General features: G+C 34.8%; 2 protein-coding genes across 6 annotated transcripts in view; one reads left to right on the top strand and one right to left on the bottom strand.

The window, feature by feature from the left end:
- The window catches only part of LOC107706763 (BRCA1-associated protein-like), a 12,448-nt gene extending 5,814 nt beyond the window's left edge, over positions 1 to 6,634 (top strand). For both annotated transcript variants that reach the window (XM_016510569.1, XM_016510570.1), the window contains exons 6-12: positions 1,003 to 1,151; positions 2,799 to 2,874; positions 3,692 to 3,830; positions 4,643 to 4,752; positions 4,833 to 4,922; positions 5,045 to 5,148; positions 5,797 to 6,634. In XM_016510569.1, the coding sequence (XP_016366055.1) occupies positions 1,003 to 1,151; positions 2,799 to 2,874; positions 3,692 to 3,830; positions 4,643 to 4,752; positions 4,833 to 4,922; positions 5,045 to 5,148; positions 5,797 to 6,166 (1,038 nt within the window). In that variant the 3' untranslated portion in view covers positions 6,167 to 6,634. The remainder of the gene's footprint in view (positions 1 to 1,002; positions 1,152 to 2,798; positions 2,875 to 3,691; positions 3,831 to 4,642; positions 4,753 to 4,832; positions 4,923 to 5,044; positions 5,149 to 5,796) is intronic.
- The window catches only part of LOC107706762 (N-alpha-acetyltransferase 25, NatB auxiliary subunit-like), a 48,595-nt gene that overhangs the window by 13,575 nt on the left and 11,375 nt on the right, over positions 1 to 23,645 (bottom strand). For 3 of the 4 annotated variants that reach the window (XM_016510565.1, XM_016510567.1, XM_016510568.1), the window contains 17 exons: positions 21,797 to 21,908; positions 21,584 to 21,673; positions 21,175 to 21,347; positions 20,976 to 21,088; positions 18,648 to 18,855; positions 18,386 to 18,475; positions 18,116 to 18,296; positions 16,811 to 16,910; positions 16,561 to 16,712; positions 16,337 to 16,462; positions 16,020 to 16,260; positions 14,845 to 14,974; positions 14,459 to 14,524; positions 13,881 to 13,978; positions 13,683 to 13,793; positions 13,433 to 13,579; positions 8,633 to 10,723 (listed from right to left, as the gene is read on the bottom strand). In XM_016510565.1, coding sequence (XP_016366051.1) covers positions 10,601 to 10,723; positions 13,433 to 13,579; positions 13,683 to 13,793; positions 13,881 to 13,978; positions 14,459 to 14,524; positions 14,845 to 14,974; positions 16,020 to 16,260; positions 16,337 to 16,462; positions 16,561 to 16,712; positions 16,811 to 16,910; positions 18,116 to 18,296; positions 18,386 to 18,475; positions 18,648 to 18,855; positions 20,976 to 21,088; positions 21,175 to 21,347; positions 21,584 to 21,673; positions 21,797 to 21,908 — 2,261 coding nt within the window. In that variant the 3' untranslated portion in view covers positions 8,633 to 10,600. Of the gene's footprint in view, positions 1 to 8,632; positions 10,724 to 13,432; positions 13,580 to 13,682; positions 13,794 to 13,880; positions 13,979 to 14,458; positions 14,525 to 14,844; positions 14,975 to 16,019; positions 16,261 to 16,336; positions 16,463 to 16,560; positions 16,713 to 16,810; positions 16,911 to 18,115; positions 18,297 to 18,385; positions 18,476 to 18,647; positions 18,856 to 20,975; positions 21,089 to 21,174; positions 21,348 to 21,583; positions 21,674 to 21,796; positions 21,909 to 23,645 lie in introns of those variants that run through there. The other variant, XR_001636180.1, reaches the window with a different exon arrangement.

Raw genomic sequence — 23,645 nt, forward strand, 5'->3', positions numbered from 1 at the left:
GACATTTTTCTTTACAAATCCTCGTTTTGTACTACTAATTCGTGACCGGTGTTTTGTTGTGCTCTCTCCTCTGCGCTTCCACGTTCGTCACTTCCGCGTTTGTCACCGTGTTTGCCTCCGTCCTACGTCATCCGCTGGACGCCACTCTCTCGTGCACGAGCGTACGACAGTTAGCGGAAGTTAGAGATTAAGGTTTATAAAGTTGTAAATATGGATATTTTTCTTACACAAACGCATCGCGTTGCTTCGGAAGGCCTTTATTTACCCCCCGAAGCCGTGTGGGCTTCTTTTATAATGGATGGGTGCAATTTTTTGGACTTCAAATTTTGGGCTACCATCCACTCCCATTATAAATCATGGATTAGCCTGGACATTATTAATATTTAATATAACTCCGATTGTATTCGTCTGAAAGAAGAATGTCATATACACCTAGGATGGCTTGAGGGTGAGTAAATAACAAGCTAATTTTCATTTTTGGGTGACCTATCCCTTTAAGTGTCAATTTAAAAAATGGAGATTTATACATCATCTGAAAGCTGAATAAATAAGCTTTCCATTGATGTGTGGTTTGTTAAGCAATTATTATGATTTGAACAAAGCACTAACGCTAAGTGTTAAAATGATTGGCAACCACCCAAACACCTTATCAACTACACATCAACATATTTAAAATACTCAGAACAACCACATTTATGTTTTAGATGTAATTATTTACAATAGGTTCTAAAATTAATAGCATGCAACTACTATGATTTGAAGAAACGACACTAAGTGTTCAAATTCTTGGCAGTGTAACATTGTTTTAGACCGATTCATTGCTTGAGTGACCAGGATGAACCTGTTTTGTTGTTGACTAGCTGTTTCTGTTGAAACACACACACACACACACACACACACACACACACACGCGTTGTGTTTCCAGCACTGATTTACATGCATAACAATAGCTGCAGTGTTCTGGAATGTTTTGAATGATCTCAAACTCTTCATTATAAACAGGGGGCCAGTTTACCTGTGATGGATCTGACTGAGCTGCCCAAGTGCACCGTGTGTTTGGAGCGCATGGACGAGTCCGTCAACGGCGTGTTGACCACCCTGTGCAACCACAGCTTTCACAGCCAGTGTCTGCAGAGATGGGAGGATGCATCGTGAGTGCTGTCATTCACAACCTGCTATAAAAATGACTTACTTTCTAATAATTTGAAAAACAAAAAATATTTGTTTTTTAAATATTTTAATATAAAATAGCTTTTCTGGTAATATATCCAAGGTTGTGTGGACTGGGAACATTTATATTAAATAGTAATATTAATTTTAATCCTACTGGATAAATTCAAGTCTGACCCTACCCTAATTATAATATAATTAATATTGACTTATTATATTCATTTGATATTTAAATCATTTTAATTTGTTTTACATTTATCAACCATAAGTTGTAAGTTTATATATATATATATATATATATATATATATGTGTGTGTGTGTGTGTGACTCTGGACCACAAAACCAGTCTTAAGTGTCTATTTTTCAAAATTTAGATTTATACATCATCTGAAAGCTGAATAAATAAGCTTTCCATTGATGTATGTATTGGCATAAAAGAAAAATCTATAATTTTGACCCATACAATGTATTTTTGGCTATTGCTACAAATATATAAGACTGGTTTTGTGCTCCAGGGTCACATATATATATATATAGTTAATATTTTTTTAGTTCATTTTGTTCACGCCTTGGAAAATTTCACCCACACCCTCACGTCACATTCTTCTCCCATGATGCATCAGTGCATGACACTGTTTATGCTCATCTTTTGCTCTCATGTTATTTACGTGCGTCACTTTTAACCTTTTCATCCTGATTCTTCATTGACATGTCATAAAAGTTTGCTGGGCCGTTCTATATTCTCGCTGTTGTGTTTTTGTGTAATTGTCATAGTTGACCTCTGACCTGTGAGATGAACGTCACAGTGTCATGCTTCATGCACACAATGGGAGTTCAAAGCGCTGCTGTTGAGATGGTTTCAGGTTTAAGTGTTTACATGAATTATTGGCACGTGTGATGCATTCATGTGACATATTTCTGAGTGAACCGATATTCAGTGGGAAATTATGTAGGGTGGGACTTTATTTTATTCATCAGGATTTGATTGGGCATGAAAAGTAGGTAATGATATTATTAGTGGAGTTTGCTAAAGCATGCATCACTATTACTAACGCTCATTCTTATGAGTTATTGACATGAACAGACTACTAACTCAAACTATGACACATAAATATTAGATTTAGACTGAAGAAGGGACATTAATGAAGAAAGTAAATGGTCTTTTTGACGTCACATTGTCTTTAAAGGAATAGTTCATCCATTTGCTGAACATTCACTCACTCTCAGGCCATCCAAGATGTAGATGAGTTTGTATCTTCATCAGATTTGGAGAAATGTAGCATCACTTGCTCACCGATGGATGCTGTGCAGTGAATGGGTGCCGTCAGAATGAGAGTCCAAACAGCTGATAAAAACATCACAATAATCCACAAGTAATCCAAAACAAATCCATCATTAAAACATTTTTAACTTCAAACCGTTGCTTTGGCCAAAATTCTGACGGCACCCATTCACTGCAGAGGATCCATTGGTGAGCAAGTGATGTAATGCTACATTTCTCCAAATTTGATGAAGAAACAAACTCATCTACATCTTGGATGGCCTGAGGATAAGGACATTTCAGCAAATTAGAATTTTTGGGTGAACTATCCCTTTAAGAAGACTAATAGTGTGCACTTCTTCTGCAGGTGTCCTGTGTGCAGATACTGTCAGACTCCTGAACCCGTGGAGGAGAACAAGTGTTTTGAGTGTGGAGTGCAAGAGGTAACAAATCTTTCAGATCTCACTTAGGGCTGCAACAACTAATCGATAAAATCAACAGAAAAGAAGCTGAGTATCGATTAATCGCACACAGAAAACATCGTTACAGTAATGAATAACACATTTCTTTGGACAAAAGACATGCGAAATGCACAGCGATCTGCTGCGGGAAAGGCACCTGACTCAAGTTATCCTAAACATGGGAATATTCTACATTAAGTGCTCATACGATACTCATGCTGTTAATTATACATTTTGTTAAATGTAGGTTTAAAATGCTGCATGTAACACAGATGGTGGTAATTTTATCAGAGCAGTAAATATAAAGGGACTGTTTTAATTGGATATAAATGTAATATGATTACTATCCACCTTTTTCCTGAGTAACCGATGAGCGCCGCCATTATAGATTCTAACTTCCGTTTTGATGCTCTCGTCTTCCATAGAAATAGTCTTTGTTTTTCTTCTTCTTCTTTGTTTTCTTTTATCATATAATGTATAGCATATATCCTACATAGATACATTTTTCAGTTTGCACAGTTTACACACTGTATGGACCTTTAAAAAAAAAACAAACAACTAAAATACTGAAAATAAAACTGATTAATCGAGTACTTAATCGACAGATTAATTGATTAAAGGGGTCGTATGATGCTGTTAAAAAGAACATTATTTGGTGTAATGAAATGTGTTTATGCGGTTTAAGCATCATATGACCCCTTTAAATAATTGTTTGTTGCAGGCTGCAGCCCTGGTCTCACTCACATAGATGGACGTTTCATTATATTATATTTAAGCCATATTTGTTAATGTCTCATAGAATCTGTGGATCTGTCTTATCTGCGGTCATATCGGCTGCGGACGCTACGTTAGTCGTCATGCCTACAAGCACTTTGAGGAAACGCAGCACACTTACGCCATGCAGCTGACCAATCATAGGGTCTGGGACTACGCTGGAGGTGTGTGATGTCACAGAGAGCAAAGCTGCTAGTGGAATTCTGTTGATGTGCAGTCGCATGCTTGAAAATAATAGTTCTATATTTTCACTGAAATGAACTTTTCTGGTGATTAATATTGAATAATATCAAATCATACTGGATAAAATTAAGTCTTGCCTTACATTATTTATTGCTGATCATTCATATTAAAATATGTCAGATTATGGATTATTATCATGTTTTACATTGTTTTTATGAAATGTTTTTGAATTATTTTATTAATATTTTCTGTTTTCATTAAAATTTTAAAGTTATAGTAATTTTGTTGTGTTTTTAAATTTTTTATTAGTTTTATTTTTTAAATATGTCTATATAATTCTTAATTTTCAGTTCAGTTTTAGGTTTGAGTTATTTTAGTACCTCAAGTTAAGCTAAAATAAAATGAGAAATGATACTTTGGCAACTAACTGAAATAAAATAAGTTATTTCCGTTATTATTTATTTTATTTCATATAAAAATTAAAATGGTTTTTATGGTTTTAGTTTTAATTTTAGTTTCAATTAACTATTATAAACCTGGTCCAATCAGACTAGCCAGAGCCATTTGGAATTTTAATTTTAATTTTTAAATTCAAAAGTTCATTTTTGTTTTCACAACTGGATAAAATCAAGTTCCCCCGTTATTATTTCACTCATAAAATATGCAGGTTAAATGCATTGAATGTTGTTTCATATTTGAATGTTTTATTTTTAAATTAGATTTTTCAAACTTTTTATATTTCAAATAGTTTGTAAGAATTGTGACTCTGAGCCTTTGTCCTTATGTTGATCAGATAACTACGTCCATCGGCTTGTTGCCAGTAAAACCGACGGGAAGATGGTGCAGTACGAGTGTGAGGGCGACACGTGTCAGGATGAGAAGATCGATGCGTTGCAGCTCGAGGTGTGTGTGTGTGTGTGTGTGTGTTGTCTTGGATCCTCTTCATCACCTTATAATTTTTTTAACATATCTTTTTCCTTCAGTATTCATATTTATTAACCAGCCAGCTGGATTCTCAGCGCATTTACTGGGAGAATAAAATAGTTCATCTGGAGAAAGACACAGCGGAGGAGGTGAGGACCGCACAGTTTACATGAACAAAACCATAATAGCATAATGTTAAAGATCATAATAACCTGCTATAACTTGTATGAACATCAGTGATCCAGCTTCTTTATGTTTGTGTGGGTTTCAGATCAACAACATGAAGGCCAAATTCAAGGAGACGATTGACAAGTGTGACAGTTTGGAGCGGAAACTCAACGAACTCGTCAAAGAAAAACAATCCATTGAGAAGAAGTAAAATTTACTTTACCTTTCAAATGAATTTTTCATAATCATCCGAATAATCGTTTGAAAAGTGAATTTTTGAACTGGTGGTGGCGCTATAGAGTTGGTCCTAGAGACCCCAAAGTTGGTCAGATCACTATTCATGACCATCACTACAAGTGTGCCAAATTTCATCATTTTCCTATGTTCCCTTCATAGGGCTGCCATAGACTCCCATTCGGGAGGAATAATAATAATAATAAAGAACACATACAAATGCAATAGAAATGACTAAAACCTTAATAAAAATGAAAACTGAATGATAATAAAATAACACTGCATGGTAAACATAGTTTCCAAAATATTGGTGACTTAAGTTCATGTTTGTACTATAATAATAGTAATATTATTAATAAATATAAATCAATACAAATAAAAAAATATTAATTAATAAAATATAAATTAATCTTGAGATTTCCTTCGGTGGAAGATTTCAGAATTTTTCTGTGATTTTTTATTTTATTTTAAACTTTTATGTTTTTTTTTATTTCTTGAATGTAGTGGCTATAGTTATTGCAGTGTATTTATTAGTAGTAAATATTGTTTATTTAAAGGCCGTTTTTAACAGTAATACACTGTTTACACAGTCTTTTGACATTTTTGCGCTGTTTTCTGCAGATGTTCACAGCTGAACAACAAAGTGGTGAAGCTCAGTCAAGAGCTGCGGGAGGAGCAGGAGATGAACCGATGCCTGCGAGCCAATCAGACGCAGCTCCAGGCGCAGCTGCAGGAGGAGGAGAGGCGGGCTCACGAGGCGGCGGCCAATAAAGACGGCCAGATCGCCGAGCTGCAGGAGCAGCTGCGAGACGTCATGTTCTACCTGGAGACGCGGCAGCAGATCGACCGCATGCCGGCAGACGCCCGGCAAGAGATCCAAGAGGGTCAGATCAACATCGCTTCGGCCCCTGCCGCCCCACAGCCCGGGCCCTCGGCCCACGGCCCCGGCAAACTGAGCGGCCGGAAAGGACGATCCAAGAGGGGAAAGTAGCGAAAGACGTTGTGTTCAGTATATCCAGTGCTTAATGGATGGCAGAGATGTTGCACAGGAAATTAAGAAGTTTGAATTATCATCCTTCCTCGTGTTAGAAGCTCTAATATATTATGATTTGTTCACTAATATCTCGCACTAGGACACCTGCTTAGAAATGTAGCTCAACCTGTTTTATATGAAAACAAAGTGCTGTTCTTGTCACAGAATTTTATTTTCGGATCTTTATATAGTGTCCTCATAGCTGGAAGATGTCATTTTTTGATTTACTTTGTTTGTAGAAATGATTGAATATTGCTTTCTGCAACTCTTGACAGATGAATCTCACACATTCATGTCATGTTTCACTTAGAGGAAAAAAAAGAAATTATATTTTGCTGTAATGCATCTGGATTATTTTTGTAAACTCATTTCTGTTATTTATTTTATTTTATTTTTTATTGCATTAAACGCCCCATTTGTAATGTATGGAAGCTTGTTTCCGGCATGAAAAAACAACAACAAAAAAAACAGAATTGTGAGATAAATTCAGAATTGTGAGAAACAGTCAGAATTGCGAGATTCTGAAGAAAAAAAGCCAAAATTGCAAGATTGTTCTTTTTCTCTCAATTCTGAGTTTACGTCTCATAATTCTGATTTTCTTTCTCAGAATTCTGAGTTTATCTCACATTTCAGTTTTTTTCCCCCCATCATGGAATAAAACAAAAAAGTAATTGTGACTTTAGGGAAAAAAAATTGTCAGAATTGCGAGATATACACTCAAATCCCAATTCGGACTTTTTTCCTCTGAATTCAGGGTTAACATCTCGCAATTGTTTTTGTTTTTTTGTAAATAAATGTCTAAAACTTCTATAGTAATACATTTAGCTGTACAGTGAATACTAGTAAATACTTACATTTAAACTACAATTTAAACAACACCATATATTTTGCATTTTAGTTATTAAAAAATATTTTACAATGGGAATTGGGTTATGGTGTAACTCATGAATATATATATATATATAGGCTGCATTTATTTTATGCAAATTTTTTTATTATTTTTTCTTTGGATTCAGGCTGAAATCTGACATGTTTGGTGAGATTCTCCTCATTGTGAGCAGTATTATAATCGCAGGTCACACGTGTGCTACTGTAACTCAGTCACAAAGACTTGATGCACAGAAAGGCGCTTTTGTAGTGAAAGGGCTCGTCCGCTTCATGATGTCATTTGGTTAATAGACGCACACCGCACAAAATCATGTGGCTTTTGTCTTGTTTTACTCTCTAACACATCCACCCACTTAGTTTTAGAAAGTTATACACAGTCACTCTTTGTATCGAGTCATCTTTTTGGTTTCCACACCCTTCACGTCGGTTGCAGATGAGTGGGATTGCTGGAAGCTATTAATAACTTTTTGACAGGCAAATGCATGCAACATTTGCATGCAACAGTTACTTAATAAACTGACATGTCTGCTAACCTTTAACGTGCTTGACATTAAATTTGATTTCGGAGTGAGCCATATTTGGAGTTTACAATTGAAAAACAAAGAATTCACGAACAACTTTGCAACAGGTAGTATTCAGTTTACGGCACTACTCATTTATACTCATCTGCAAGTGATCGACTGTAATAAAGCTCAGAAAGCTATTGATTCACGCAAGTATAAATTGTTATGTATTAATATAATTATGCACTTTTAAATGTATTTTCTAAGATATTATAAAATAAAAAAAATGTGAAAAGTTGAAGAAATCAAATCAAAGCAATTCAATTACGTGATTATAACTAATATATACATTTAAATTGAGTTTTAATTTTTTATATATAATATTTAAATTATGTACATTTATATAAAATATAACATTTTAATTATTAAATATTTGTCTGGAAGGGTCATAATCCTGTAGCCTATTAAACAAAATACAAAAGCAAGCCAATATTTTAAGATCAAATATTTTTTGAAGTCAACATGAAACGGCAACTAATTTTCCCCCATAACTTGATTATTTCTGTGAAACAGGACATTTACAGGAGAAAAAAATTGTAAACAGATGGAGGAAATTTGCTTATACTGAATTGTAAAATTCAAAAAGCGATTCAATTATGTAATTATGAGTTATAAAATATACTTTTAAATTTAGTTTTCATTTATTTTTTATATATATATAACATTTTTTATTACATAATTGTATATATGATTGGAATAATTATTTAAGAAATTAATATTTGTCTGGAAAGGTCAAAATCCTGCAAGCAAACAAAATACAAAAGCAAACCAATTTTTCAAGATCAAATCATTTTTAAGTCAACATGAAATCATGCAATGTTAAATCACTCACAGTAAGACCAGGAACATATATAAAGTAAATCTCTTGATTTCATGCTGACTTTAAAGATAAAGCAAGCCGTGTGAAAGCAAACCTTGCTTATACATTTCATATTGCATGAAAGGGTGCAAAAAAAAGCAGACACGGCATGTGGAACATTTACTTTTTATTTAAAAAACTCCTTTTCACATTCCAGTGTTTTTGTTTGTATTTTCTCAATTTCCCTAATAAAAGAATTCATCCGCCGACAGCCTTCCGACACGTCTTGACCATCTCCAAACGACCTCCTCAGTCCAGACGCGCCCGTCGTCCTCGTGCTTTGTGACGGTGAGGACACGCAATGAGCCCTTCAGTCCCCGAGCCACGCAAGTAGAGCCGTATCCCGTCGTGTTGGATCAAAATAACAATAAAGAAGAGAAAAGCGTCTTTCCACCCTCCCCAAGCAGGTCTAAAGCAGTGAAAGCTTGTAGATTGCAGCACACCGTATAATACACGCTAGAAACATGATTCATAATGGCGCTCGGAAACATTGTAAACAAGTTGCACTTATATAACCCTATCTTCAGCTCTACTGCGACATTGAAGTTATTTGACCCCAAACAGAAAATTCGCTCATAATTTACCCAAAATCTTTGGAACACAAATTTAGATATTTTTAATCAAATCTGAGATGTTACTGTCCCTTCATTGAAAGTCTGTTCACCAAAAACTCAGACACTTCAAAACTTTCGAGTCGAGTGAGTTCATTCCAAGTCTTCTGAAGATTAAAGGATTTATTTTAGGCTTTTATTCACAAAAACATTCATCGCCAAACAATGTTTACCAATGAGATTCGTTCTCGCGCGTCAAGCAAGTACGGTTGAGCTTCTGTTTATGTTCACCTTCAATGTTTGTATGTGAATAAAAGCATAAATTAAATCTGTTCATCATATAAAACGATCCTGTCTATTCAGAAGACTTGAATCAAACCCCTAGATTCACATTAATTATTTTTTAAAATATTTTTAACCAATGTTTTAAAGCGTCTGTGTTTTGGGTGAAAAGACTTTCAACGAAGGGACAGAAATATCTCAGAATCGATTAATATAACTATTTGTGTTCTGAAGAGGAGCGAATTTCGAATGGGTTTGGAACGACACGAGTGAGTAAATGACAGATTTTTCATTTTGGGGTGAACTATTCCTTTAACGCAAGGTTAATTTGGACATTTTTGGTATGCAACGATTATAAAACATCATCATCAGTGCAATCACAATTTTTCAAAGTAAACAACACGCCCCAACCAATCGATTCATTTAAGCATAAAATTAATTCTAAACATGATTGAATAAACGTCTTTGACCATCACGTTAACAAACATACACAAACTTTCCCAAACCTCAAGCAGAACTCGATGCTATTTGTTTTCACATGGTGGCGATTCCAATCAAACAGTCGGGAAAGCTACATTTCGTACGCTTGTGGCTCAAGTAAAGTCATTTGTAATATACAAACAAATATCGCAATAGAAGCACCCGAAGCATCTGGATACTCGCGCCACCCCGCCGAAAGTTTGCGCAAAATCTCCTCGGGACGAAGCGTAGCTCTTGGCTGGTTGTGAATCGCGAACGGCTACGTAAACGCGTCGCAGAGAGTGTCAGTCTGGAAGTTGGCTACTTGCGACACGGAGCGGCACCGTTAGGGCCCGTTTTGCTTTGGAGTGTCGTCTGAAAACGAACCGTCAATCGCAAGGTTTACGGCTGGGAAGAGAGAGAGACAATAACGCAAGACATCGACAAAGGACAAAGTAGTTCACTTTAATTCGCCAAGGAGTTCTCATTGATATTCTTTATCTTCACACTATGTACAATAATTTATAGAAGTACTTCTAAAATTGCTTATTTTCATTTGCCTATGTAGTTTTGCTAGGGACATGAAGTTTTCGTTTCCACTTAAAAGTGCTGTGCAGAGCACCGCAGATGTTTGTGCTGAAGCCGTTGTTGTGCCTGTGTCTGTACGTGAGTAATGAGACGGTTAAATAGGAAGAGGAGACGAGACCAGCCGAGTTCACAGACTGAGACGGGAGGATTGCGTTAGGGGCCGAGGACGCCGTGCGGGTCGGGGACCGGATCGATGGAGCGCTCAGATTTTGAGGGATTTTAACGTGTCCGCTCTCTTCTTCAACAGTTCCCCGATCTCCTGCAGCGAGCGCAGGTAGCTGCTCTGTACCTTATCCATGGCCGTCTTCGTGAAGGTCTCTTCCGCCTGAATGAAGCGAGAAAACAGCGGTCAAAAACTGAGAAACGCTTTCTTTGAAGCATCATGACCTAGTTTAACCTCAGACTGCATACACACTGATGCATTTCACTAGCTTTACACTATTTATGGGACCATGGGCCAGATTCACAAAAGTTAAGAAATTTTATAAGTCCCAAGTAGTTTTCAAATATTTTCTTAAGAACAATATTTAAAACAATTAATTAGAAACAACCCAATAAATTAATTAAATGATGACAAGGGACAATTTAAGATGATTCTTCTCAAGAATTTGAATTCTTAAGTTTTGTTATAATTAAGTATTTTTGGGAATACAAAATATTCTTAACCTTCTTCCTTAAATTATAATTAAACAATAAAAAAAAAAAAACTTTAATTAAATGATTAAAAATCAAAACTAAATTTTTCTATAATTAAACTTGATTAAATCATAAAAAAAACAAAATAAATTATAATTTTTTTAAAAATCAATAAATTAAATTATATTAGAATTACAACAATTAATTTGAAATAACCTAACAAATTCATTAAATAATTATTTTTTAAATAAAATGAATTTAAGACGACTCCGAATTCTTCTTAAGTTTTGGTATAATAGTCAAGAAGTGTTTTTGGGAATACAAAACATTCTTAACTTTTTTCCGTAAATAAAATAATTAAACAAAAGATTTTTTAATTAAAATTAAACAATTCAATTTAAAAATTATACATTATAAATTATATTATATTTACAACAATTAACTTGAAACAACCCAATAAATTCATTAAATGAATTATTTTTAAGATTCTTTTCAAGAATTTGAATTCTTCTTAAGACTGCTATACCACTAAGAAGCATTTTTTGGGAATATTCTTAACTGTTCTTATTTAAAAATCCTTAACTTTTTCCTTCAGAACTATTTTAAAATGATAAATGTTGGAATATCGAAAACCAACTGAAATAAAAACAATTAAAGCTAAATAGAAATATAAAAAAGAAAAAGAAAAATGAAAATCTAAAAATAAAAGCCAATTTAAAGTATAAATACATATTATAATACAAGGCTCCAGACTAACATTTGAGGGCAGTGGCACCAGCGCCACTAAGTTCTACAGATGGTGGCGCCAGGAGCAGATTTGGTAGCGCTGGGGGTGGTGTGTGGGAGTATTAAAATATAGATCATTTAATCATAAAATTACTATTGCTTTGCAAGTGCAGTTACTAATAGTTCATGTTCATTTCTTGTTTTTCTTTTGTTTATTGTTTATACAGATTTGACAGTAAATCATTAACCTTGAATTAAGATGCATACAAAATGTAGTTTTATTAACAACAGTAACAGGTGCAAAATCTAATTTTATATAGAAAAAATGATATATTCCACTCTTATTAAATGTACCATTATTCTTCTAGTATATGGAACTGACCAACTTCAGTGATTATGTGTGATTTAGTAGCAAGTTGAAGAAAAGTTTGCTTTTCAAGGCACTTTGCGACTTTTCTTAAAAAGTGTAAAATTATGACAAAATCTGATTTCTTGATCATTTGATATTTTATAAGAGTGATTTTATAATTTCAAAATATAGAGAAAAAGTAGAAATGAATGACTACTAAGCCAATAAGTGCTCCTCTGCTGCTGTCTACTGGCAATAATTGTGATTTGATTTATTTTTTTAAATTTTACATTAAGTGTTTGTTTACCACAAAGTATATTTTGGTTATCCCATTAAAAATAACCTTCAAACTGGATCATTTTAGAGCTTTAAAGTGCTGAAAATAGTTGTGTGAAATGCTTGAAAGCCATTGAAAAGTGCTTGAATTTCTCTCTCAAAAGGTTGTACAAACCCTGAAATGAATGATGTAATGCATTCGACTATTTCTACCACAACACCATGGTTACAGATAGTGTTACCGCTTCTGGTTTCCTGACGTGTGTCAGCGCTGTTTATAACATATATTAACATATTATTATATTTATAACATAATAATGATAATATTATTAATAATAATAATAATAATAATAGTAAGTATAGCTTTTTATTTCTCCTCTTTCCTATTACTTGTTTCGCTTCTGTTTCAGTTTTTATAACCATTTCTTACTGTGTGTCAGTAAATTGTTGTTTTTTAGCATGTGTGTTTGGCAGTGTTATTTTTTAGGATTACTGATAAACTAATGTAGTTTGATTTGTATTTGTATTTGTTATTCATTTTAATTTGTCGCGAAATCAACTTTGGCTCCTGAGTAAAGCAGTTCTGAGCTCGGACGAGTTTGTTTGCGTCACGGTCCGAGCTGATAAACGGTCCGCGCTGCACAGCGGAAATGTAGCGAGGTTTAGTTTCGCTTTCGTTTGCCGTTTGATGTTTCTCATATGCAACAGAAAGGGCAGAGCTTAAGAGTTGGACAACGCGGTGGTCGCGCCAGTGCGACCGCTCACAAAAATGTATTTGTTATTCATTTTAATTTGAGTTACATTATGTCTGAATTTACTATGTCTGTATAGGTCTTTTATGAAGTTTTTAGTTTTATTTAATTTGAGTTATTTTAATACTTCAACAAACTAAATGGAAATTAAGAGTTGGACAACGCGGTGGTCGCGCCAGTGCGACCGCTCACAAAAATTAGTCGCACCGGCAGAAAAAATGGTCGCAGTCTGGAGCCCTGTAATAGTATCCAGACATGATGCTGATAATCAAAAGTCTGTCTTTTAGAGACGCACCTCAGACTGGGTTTGTCCCTCCAGACTGAGGGCTCCCAGCTTCAGCGCCGTCAGGCTGATCTCCTGGCTCTTGATGTGCTCCAGCGCCTGATTGAGGAGACTCTGCAAGCTGCTGTTGAACTCCTGATAGGCTGAGAGCACCGGCGGCTGTGTGGGAGAGACAAATCAGAACATAAACAAAGACTGATCCACATTCCCTCCAACTACACTGCATAAATCTTGACTCGGGAGAGATCAGAGCCGTTACTACCGTTACAGTGCTGGCTTCTTTTTTCTTTTTCTTCTTCTTCTGTAAACTGGACTTCAAGGGTCGGAGGACGCTTCCACAGTAATTAGACACCCATAGGACGATACAAACGGTCTGGAACCAACAGTTAAGAATGAATTATTTTTATTTTCTCAAGAGAGTCCTGTATTCTCTTAAATTCAGTGATGGAGAGAGACTCACTTCAACAAAGTAGACTAGATTCTCCAGTAAAAAGTGTTGCGTCGTGCTTTGACTGTCTTTAACTTCTAATGGGTCACCTTTACATTTTTCCAACATATCTGGAAAAGCATGTAGGAAAAAGTCGACATGAAATAATTTGCAACACATTTAACTTCTGTAATGTGCATTTTTTTCTTCAGGATTTGACTGGATAGTGAAAGTGGGCTGAATAATAATAATAATAACAATAATATTTATTATTATTTTCCCTGCTCACATGGACTTGGTTACATTAACAGAAAATAAATAATTTAAAAAAATGTTCATTTAGGGTGAATTATTTTCATCAGGATTTGATTGGATAGTGAAAGTGGGCTGAATTATTATTATTATTATTATTATTATTATTATGCTGGCCACATGGAATTGGTTTCATCAGCAAAAAAGAAAAAAAAATCAGAAACAAAATGATTTCATTTTAGTGAAAGAAAATAACCAATATTGGTTAATATGGATACCAATATTGATTAAACTTGTGATAAAATGTGAAAAATTAAACATGAAAATGTTCAAAAATATTGAAGTAATTTTAAACATACCTTGAAGTTGTACTGCTAAAGACTTGAAAAGATTAGAAATTTGTGTCTGAAGTGCTGTTGATTCATCTAAAAATACAAGAGACAAAATTATTAGTGTAATACAATCATAAGTCAAATTAAATTGAAGGATTAAAAATATAATAAAAAAATACATAATGTAATATATAATAAATAGTATAAATTAATAAATATATAATAAAAAATAAAACAATATATAATATTATATATATTTTTTAGTAGAATCTTATTTGTTTCAATCTTTTTCAGGCCAGAAAAATCACATTTAAAACTGACTGTTACAGAATAAATATGCTATTTGCCATGAAATCAAACAGGATTGGCTAAGCAGACGGACACTGTACATAACGAGGTGTGCAGTAACGAACCCAGTCCAGCGGCCTCGAGCTCCTGGAGGTGCAGAGGGAGCTGTAGAGATGAGAGCTGACACTGACAGCAACCACTGGACAGAGCCTGAGCCAGACGAGACGGCACTGGACCCACAAATGGGTACTGATGCTGTGAACCACAACATACACACACAATCAATGGACTTAACTTCCTTTCCTATCCAATATATGAAGAGTTCATTTGCAAAAACCGATAAACGCCACTTAAAAAAAAAAAAAGAGCTATGAAGAAAAAAAAAATTTGAGTTATCGGTTTTTGCAAATGAACTCTTCATATGTTCTGAAAATTGTGTATTCATTACATTTTTAGAAAACACAAGGTAGTCATTTTTTTTTTTATTTGATGTTAATGTATTTATTTTGTTAGCGTTTAATATTGTTAGCAAAAATTTGAAAAATCATAAAATAAAACAATGTTATTTTTCTTCACCAGTGTTGTAACTGTAACTAAAACTATTAAAAATCACTTTTGTTAATTGAAATAAAATAACTAAATGAAAATTAGAAACGTTGTCTTGGCAACTGAAAACAAGCTTAAGTACTAAAATTACTAAAACTAAAATTAAATAGAATAAAGCTAAATTAAAATAAACTAATAAAAATGACAAAAGCTCATTACAGAATTACTAAAACTAAAATGAAAACTCAAAATATAAAATATAATTCAAAATATTAATACTGAAATAGTATAGAAATAATAGTAAAATAACACTGTTCTTCACCCACATTTGGGTTACATCAGAAACAGACTAGTTTTAGGGTCAAAGTTATTGGATAGTTGATACAATACATGGTTTTACTCTAATTAAACTATTAAAATAACTTTTGTTCATTGATATAAAATAAAATCTTAATATTAGATAGAAAAACGTAGATGAGAAATGTTAACCAAAATAAAATAAGTACTAAAATGGAAAAAAAAAATGTAAAGGTAAATAAAATATGAAAAAAAAAATAAAAAAAATAAAAGCAAATTCAAAATATTAATAAATACTATAAATAATACTAAAATAACAGATGTGTATGGGAAACTGTATATTTTAATTTAAAATGTTTAAATTCATTATTAAAAGCATGTACAGTTATGTGGTGCAGGATTTTGGACCAATTAAAAAAAAAACTGCATTTGCTAAACGGTCTGTAACGGTTCTGACCTGCAGCTGTTTTTCCGTGAACTGCGTGGCCTGGTTTAGTGTGTTTTCTAGCTGTGAGAGCAGCGACCGTAGAGAAGACGGTTTGGCTGCCACTCCGTTTTCAGTCGTCTTCTCAGAGTTGCGTGATGTGTGGTGAGTGAGCGCAGAGATGCAGCCAATCAGACGCAGCGTGAGCGACCGCAATCTCAGCCACAGGGTGTCTTCCTCTAGAGAGCGCTGCTTGTGCTCCTCGTTCAGCTGCCTGCAGTGTGTGATCATCATTAAAACAAACCAAAGCTTAAAACGTGTGATAGTTCAGGAGGATGGACTCGTCGTACCGGTCCTTAGGGTTCCAGCTGACGAGGACAGTCAGGTCGCGGTTGTCCCTTAAGCTGTCCCACAGGATGTCGTCCTCTTCCGGACATAGAGACATCAATTTTACACTCTCCTCTAAAGGAGACGATCTGTGCAATGAAAAGGCAACAATCAGAAACCTGTCAAAATATCACTTTGTGGCTTCTAAAAGGCAGAAAATACGACAGGTAAAGATAAAGCAACTAACATGTCGGCTTCCAGGAAGAGGTCCAGCAGCATTCTCTCTGTGCGCACCTGGGCAAAGTGCAGCGAGTGATCGAGTCGGTTCCTGAAGGCGATGAACTCCGGGATTTTCTCAAAAGCACCGTACTTATATGCTTGAATAACGTATTCTGAGGTCTGCAGGATCAAGCAACATGAGCGTGAGTAAATGATGACAGAATTGTAATTTTTAGAAGATTCTGTACATAAAGTGCTGTTAAACAATGATAACGTACATCTTTCTGGTTCGAGTGAAAAAACCTGAGGGAGAAGTTACAAGATTGGGAAGCAGCAGCAAACTGGCCCAAAGACTCTGCATAGCGGGTCAATAAATACCTGGACAAAGACAAAACCAAAAAGCACACTGTCAGTATGAGTCATATTTAAACAACTGCTTGCTCAGTACATTTCACCTAATATGACATACTGTGATGCATTAATGTGATTCCAAGACTTTATCTTTTTTATTTTTATAGATTTGATCATGAAAAGCATACTATGATATTATTGGCTTAATATCTGTGAATTTCTTGTTTTTTTCCTTGTATTAGAAGAAATTTCACTTTTCAAAATATTTTGAAGTGTATTTTTATTTTTATTATTATTTGTTTTACTTTGAACTGGTACACAAGGCAATCAAATTTTATTTATTTTGTTGGTTCGTTAAAAACACACACATATAAAACAAAATATTTATTATTTTTCTTCACCAGTGTTATTGTTAAATAAAACTATTAAAATGGCTTCTGTTCATTCAAAACTGAAAATATGAAATACAATAAAATCTAAATATTATAAAAAAATATATACACATTTATAATGTACATTAAAAAAAGTATAAAAAACATTGCTAGATTTATGATTTTAATAACTGTGGAAACATCATTACAGTCTGTGAAAAGGGTCCATTAAAAATAGTTTTTGTTAATTGAAATACAGCAAACATAAAAATTAGATTAAAAAACTCTTAAACTTAAATGAAAATTAGAAATGTTGCCTTGGCAACTAACTGAAATAAAATAGGTTTAAGCACTAAAATGACTAAAACTGAAATAAAAACAAATTAAAGCTAAACAGAAGATGAAATATTACAAAAAATGTAAAAAAGCACATCACAAAACTTAAACTAAAATATATATAAATCTAAAAAATATATATAAAAATAAAAGGTAATACAAAATATTAACAAGTACTATAACAGTATATAAATAATACTAAAATAACACTCACATCTTGGTTACAACAGAAACCAGGTGATTTTATTGGTTATTTATTATTACATGGTTTACTTAGTTTTTAATGTGTATGGTAATGTGTATATTTTCAATGGTACAATTGGTTTTCCAATATAAAGTACAATATTTCATGTATGCAATTAATATGCAGTTATAAATCTTGCATCTCTAACAATCATAAAATAATTGCTCTTTAAAATTTAGAATAAGGTGCACTGATCAACTCTGCACAATAAGACCAGGAACATAATAATAACAAAATAATTTAATATAGCCTTTACATATTAATAAAAGACACATTCTTACCCTATGGTGTCGTGCTGGACGTGTTTGGCATCCAGGCTGGAGTAAAGATCTACCACCGGCTCAAAAGCCCCCAGACGGCAGTACAGAAGCAAAAGCAGCAGTTTTAACTGAGCGTTGGAGGAACTGTGGGAGAGACCTTCCTCTAACAGCCCCAGACTCTGCCACAACATGTTCTGATCGCCTACAGCACAGACACAGCACTCGTTCCTCAATAACATGAAAACATGAACGCTTTCAATCAAGCTGACTGTGAATGAGGAGCCAACTCACCCGTCTCCAGCCACAGGTCTATATAGACATGAGCCGCCATGAGACAGTACATATCTGAGAACTGTAGCTCTGTTTTTAAACAGGACTTCCCTAGAACAGAAAGAAAACAGGAAATTGTAACATTACAGGTCAAATAAAATATAGATTAAATAGAAATAAATATAGGAAGCGAAATAAATATTAGACACTGGCATTATCATGGATTATATCAATTGAAAAGAAAGAAATCATAATAGTTCAACCTGCCTAGTCATCTGCTTACCGAACTGTAAGCCATGCCGGTAATGTGCCTTCAGTTCCTTGATGAGGCCCAGTTTGCCCTGGGTGTTGAGCGCGTGCTGTTGACCCAGACTGCGGCTCAGCTGGGTCACACACAGATGTCTCTGCAGAGCCCGCGTGTCTCCTGGAAAAGCAACACCATCCTCTCCTGGAGCGCCCAGCGGCACGGCCTCCATTAGCCTGTTGATGAACTAAGACAGTCGCAAGAAAGTTCATATATATTTAAAAGAATTGTTCAATTATTAATGAACCCACCCCGCCCCAGACCTACATAGGTCATCTTACGCCCGTTTCACACATACTCTGTTTGCAGTGCATAATATGCGGTGCATATTTTTTCGGTGCCCCAGCTAACAAGTTGGAGCATTCACACTGCAGTGCAATGCACAGCAGCGCGGCGATCGCCGAGTCTATTTTTGCTGTGCTGTATGCGCTCAATTAAAGTGACGGCGCATTGTTTGCGGTAAAAATGAACATGGATTGACATGAAAATGTAGTAATTACACCATAAATGCATATAATTAAGGTCTACTGTGTTTCACATTCAACACACGGCTGTGAAGGCGGTAAAGCAACGAAAAGTACAGTTCTAGATGAACAAGGCAACATAGATGGCACTCGTGGAGGTAGAAAAACAAAGTTCTTTATGAACCGCAATAATGTAATAAAGATTTAAATGCAAATGAAAAGGCACGAGAGTCGACTGTTTCTTAAGTTTTAATTTAAAATGCTTGTGATAGCCTACTACCTTATAACAGGAGAAAAGTAGACTATGGGCTGTGTTTAAAATGTTTTGCCGCTTGTTTGAGCAACTTGATATAAGCTATAAATCTAGAAGTAAAATGCATTGAATATGTTGCTTACATTTATTGCGTTTAAACGTGAATATGTCTATGAAAGATTGTACTGTACTGTGTAAAAACCGAATAACAATGCTGAAAAATCAATTTCAGTAACGACGTTTGGATTTGAAATTAAAATAATGGATAAAGGTCATGTTTGTGGTATACAGCCGCGGATCAGTAGTGTGTCCTGTGTGAAAGCACAATGAATCTGTACTGCTTCTGTCCTGCATACGAACCTAGGGCTGCACAATTAACCGCATTTCTAATCGATTACAATTACGGATGCCACAATTACGTAATCATTCAAAGCGGCAATTAATCATTCAAAGTCCACTTATGTTATTGTGAGTGCTTAAGATGTGTTTTTTTCTTTCTACAGGTTATCTTAAGGGTTTTTCCATTGTTTTAATTTTAGTTTTAGTATAACATTATAAAACCATGCATATTTTTCCTTTTTTTAAAGAAGAAACCAATCCAATGTATTGATGTTTGAGGCTTAAAGGGATAGTTCACCCAAAAATGAAAATTTGATGTTTAATCATTTCAATTATCACCAGTAAAATAAAGGAGTACCACAAGGATCTGTCCTAGGTCCTCTGCTATTTTCAATATACATGAAATATTATAAAGTTAAACAATATCACACAAGCAGAGAGCATTATCACATGAGTGCTGTTTTTGACCCAAAGAGCACAAGTGCAAATGTCATTGATTTTATCCAACAGTTAAGCAAATAAGAAGTTAATAGTGTTATATTTTAGAAAAAATATGGTCTGTTTTTGCTCAGTTTTGCTAAAAAAAAAATATCTATAAAGCCACAGAAGAACTGATGTGCGTCTCCGAGGATAACAGCGGTGATTTGTTTCTGAATAATTCTGCTTTTTGAATGAATCAAGTGAGTCAATGACTCAATGGCCCATTCATAAAGAGAGCCATTTGTTTAATTCCTGAATGAATCAGCCACCTACTGGCAGTTTTAGTTTCTTATAGCCTATCATTTCATATTTCCAATATTAATAAAAACAACAAAACAAAACATTTAAGGGATAGTTCACTCAAAAATTAAACCCCCCAAAAATTCACCCATTAATCTCATGGCATTATTTATGCAATTGTAATTGCAGTGTAAATGCATTCATGCCATCTCTGAGCTGCAATAAACAGTCTGTAAATATATCAAAATACCAATTCAAATGCAGCTTCTGAAAAAAACAAAAAAAACATGGCCATTGTAGCCTTAAAGTTTCTGTGTAATAAATTCTGTTGAATCAAATAAAATATTTCTTTCTAAAGCTACTTTTTGTAATGTCTATTTGATGCTTTTCTCATTAAACACAGTAATGACTTTAAATATTCTTTTGGGGGTAAGCAAATACACATAAACACACATGTATAAAAATGCATTTTCTTATTCGGTGCGAGGGGATCTACTGTGATGCAATGATCTTGCTTCTCATCGTGATTACCTGCACATGTTGGTCAGGTTTGAGAAGATCCAGAAAGATCTTCAGGTCAGTGATGCAACATGGCTTGTCTCCATACTTCACAAAGAACTGGAACATGAGTTCAAGAGGTTCACCTGCATCATGGTGGGAAAACACGTCAGAAATATACAGCATACATGCAGACTGCGTTGCGTGTAAACCGGCCCGACCCATCCTGTACCTAGCTGCTGTGCTTCAGGACAGCTGCGCTCCCGGAGCCGTCTGATGAGCTCCAGACGGGCCAGGTACGGCCCTCTCAGATGCTTGGACTCCTTCGCTTCTTCTGTGGCTATTCGGTCCTCCATGAAGCTGAGGGCCTGGGATATGGAGGAATGCACCTCCCCTTCTGCAGAACTGCAGCGTTGAGAGGAACACACCACAACATGCATACTATTATATACACTATTCTGTACACACCGAGACAGGATGTGTACAGAATAGCAACTACTTTCTAGTATGCAAACTGTGCTCAATATGCATGGAATATCCAATAACCTACAGCCAGTATACAACGCAGTATACTTGACTTTCCATTTCAAGTGCAACAAATTCTTTCCCAGATATATAATTACTGTGAATTTTCTACTTACTGAGTTCCTTCCTGTGGAGGCGTCCAGCTCTGATCAATGAGGTGGAACAAAGAGTCAAAGTACAATAAGTAGAACTGCCAGTCATCAGGGCTGCAGAGAAAGACACAAAACGATTAACATCTTACGCACTACAAATGAACCGATAAAACGGATCAATTTCACTCAGAAGTGGCTATTTATGTTAAATCTGTTCAAGAAAAGTAGTGCACTCACTTTTTCAGGAGCAGCTTGCAGGACAGCGCGTTGCACTCAGCCCAGCGCTCCAGACGGCGGTACAACATCATGCATTTGTTCTCACGGCTCTGCAGTTCACTGGTCAGCTTCTCTGAGGGAGACAAGGCAAAATGACTAAGAGACATTAAATGTGTAGATAAAATCAACTGGTTGCGCATTCTTTGTGATACAAACATTAAAAACAATGTCAATGGTAGAAGCACATAGAATGTATAATGTTTTGGAAATAAGTCTCTTATGCTCATCAAAGCTGCATTAATTTGATTATAAATACAGTAAAAATAATTAAATATTTTTACAATTTAAAATAACTTTTTTTGTATTTGAATACATTTTAAAATGTAATTTATTTCTGTGATCAAAGCTGAATTTTCAGCATCATTACTCCAGTCTTCAGTGTCACATGATCCCTTCAGAAATCATTCTAATATGCTGATTTGCTGCTCAAGAAACATTTCTGATTATTATCAATGCTGAGAACATTAATATTTTTGTGGAAACTGTGATACATTTTTTTCAGGATTCTTTGAATAGAAAGTTCAAAAGAACAGCATTTATTTGAAAGAGAAATATTTTGTAACATTATTAATGTCTATTAATTATTAATGTCACCTTTGATCAATTTAATGTGTCCTTGCTGAATAAAACATTAATGTCTTACAAAAAAAAACCAACTTATTGACCACAAACTTTTGAACTAGGGGTTGAACGACTTCAGAATGTTTAAAGTCGACATTTATGCGATGGAAGTCGAGTCGACGTCAACTAGTCCCTGATGACATCATGAATGAACAAATATATCTGAACCTTGAAGGTGATGATACAAGGGGCAACTTTTTGAGCAATGTCGCCGAGTGATGTTGCTTGAGCTCTTTCCCATTGAGAATGGGCAACAAATTTCTATCGGGATACTTTAGATCGAAATTTGTTGAAATTTCGAGCATCCTGATGGTATAATGACAAGTCTTGTGGAGCACTTTCGGAGAATGCATTTATTTGTCATTTTAACTGTTTGGAAACGGAGCGTAAATGTGGACTTCAAAGATTTCTCGTCCTGTTGCACCCTCTATAGGACCAGCGACTAGTCGACGTCAAGCTTAAAGCCTCAGAGCATTAAAGTCGACTAGTCTGTGCAACCCCTATTTTGAACAGTAATGTATATTCAGTAGGGCTGCCCTTGACTAAAGATTTTTCTGGTCAACTAGTAGTCGTTCGTTTTAAGAATTAGTCGACTAATCGCACGTTTATTAATAAACCATTTAAATCATGCTAATGAGCCTTTAATTGCCTACATAGCCGAATAAGCGCTCTAGCGCATGCATAAAGCTTGTCACAGCACATAGGCAGAAGTAATGATGATGAATGTGTCAGGGAAAAACAGTAAGATTACACTGCATTAACATTTGAATAATCCATTGATAAACTAGTGTTTTCTGTGTTTTCGGCTTAAGAGATGAATTCGGCGACACTGACTCGTCATCTCCACAGTGGATGCGCCTGCATGCAAGTTTCATACGGATTACATCTGAGAATATTTGTTTTTTTCAGATTTGAATTGTTTCTATTTGAAAGTAGACATTTCACGCTCTAAAGATATATTTTTCATGTCTGTAAGGCAAATATACACGGAGTTTCGTGCTCAAATTCACAGAGGCCGAGACAGCAGAAAGCGCATCCTGTTTGCTTTTACAATTATTTTACAAAAGTTGTTTTAGTAAGTGCACACAAATAAACGTAGAGGCTTTACAGATTCAAAAGATGTATTACTCTTATCTGTATGACCAAAATGGCGGAGTATTTTAACACCGGCGCCTCCATCTGTCATGCC

The sequence above is a fragment of the Sinocyclocheilus rhinocerous genome, unplaced genomic scaffold (assembly GCF_001515625.1).
Source record: "Sinocyclocheilus rhinocerous isolate Xijiao unplaced genomic scaffold, SAMN03320098_v1.1 scaffold864, whole genome shotgun sequence".
NCBI classification, from domain to species: domain Eukaryota; kingdom Metazoa; phylum Chordata; class Actinopteri; order Cypriniformes; family Cyprinidae; genus Sinocyclocheilus; species Sinocyclocheilus rhinocerous.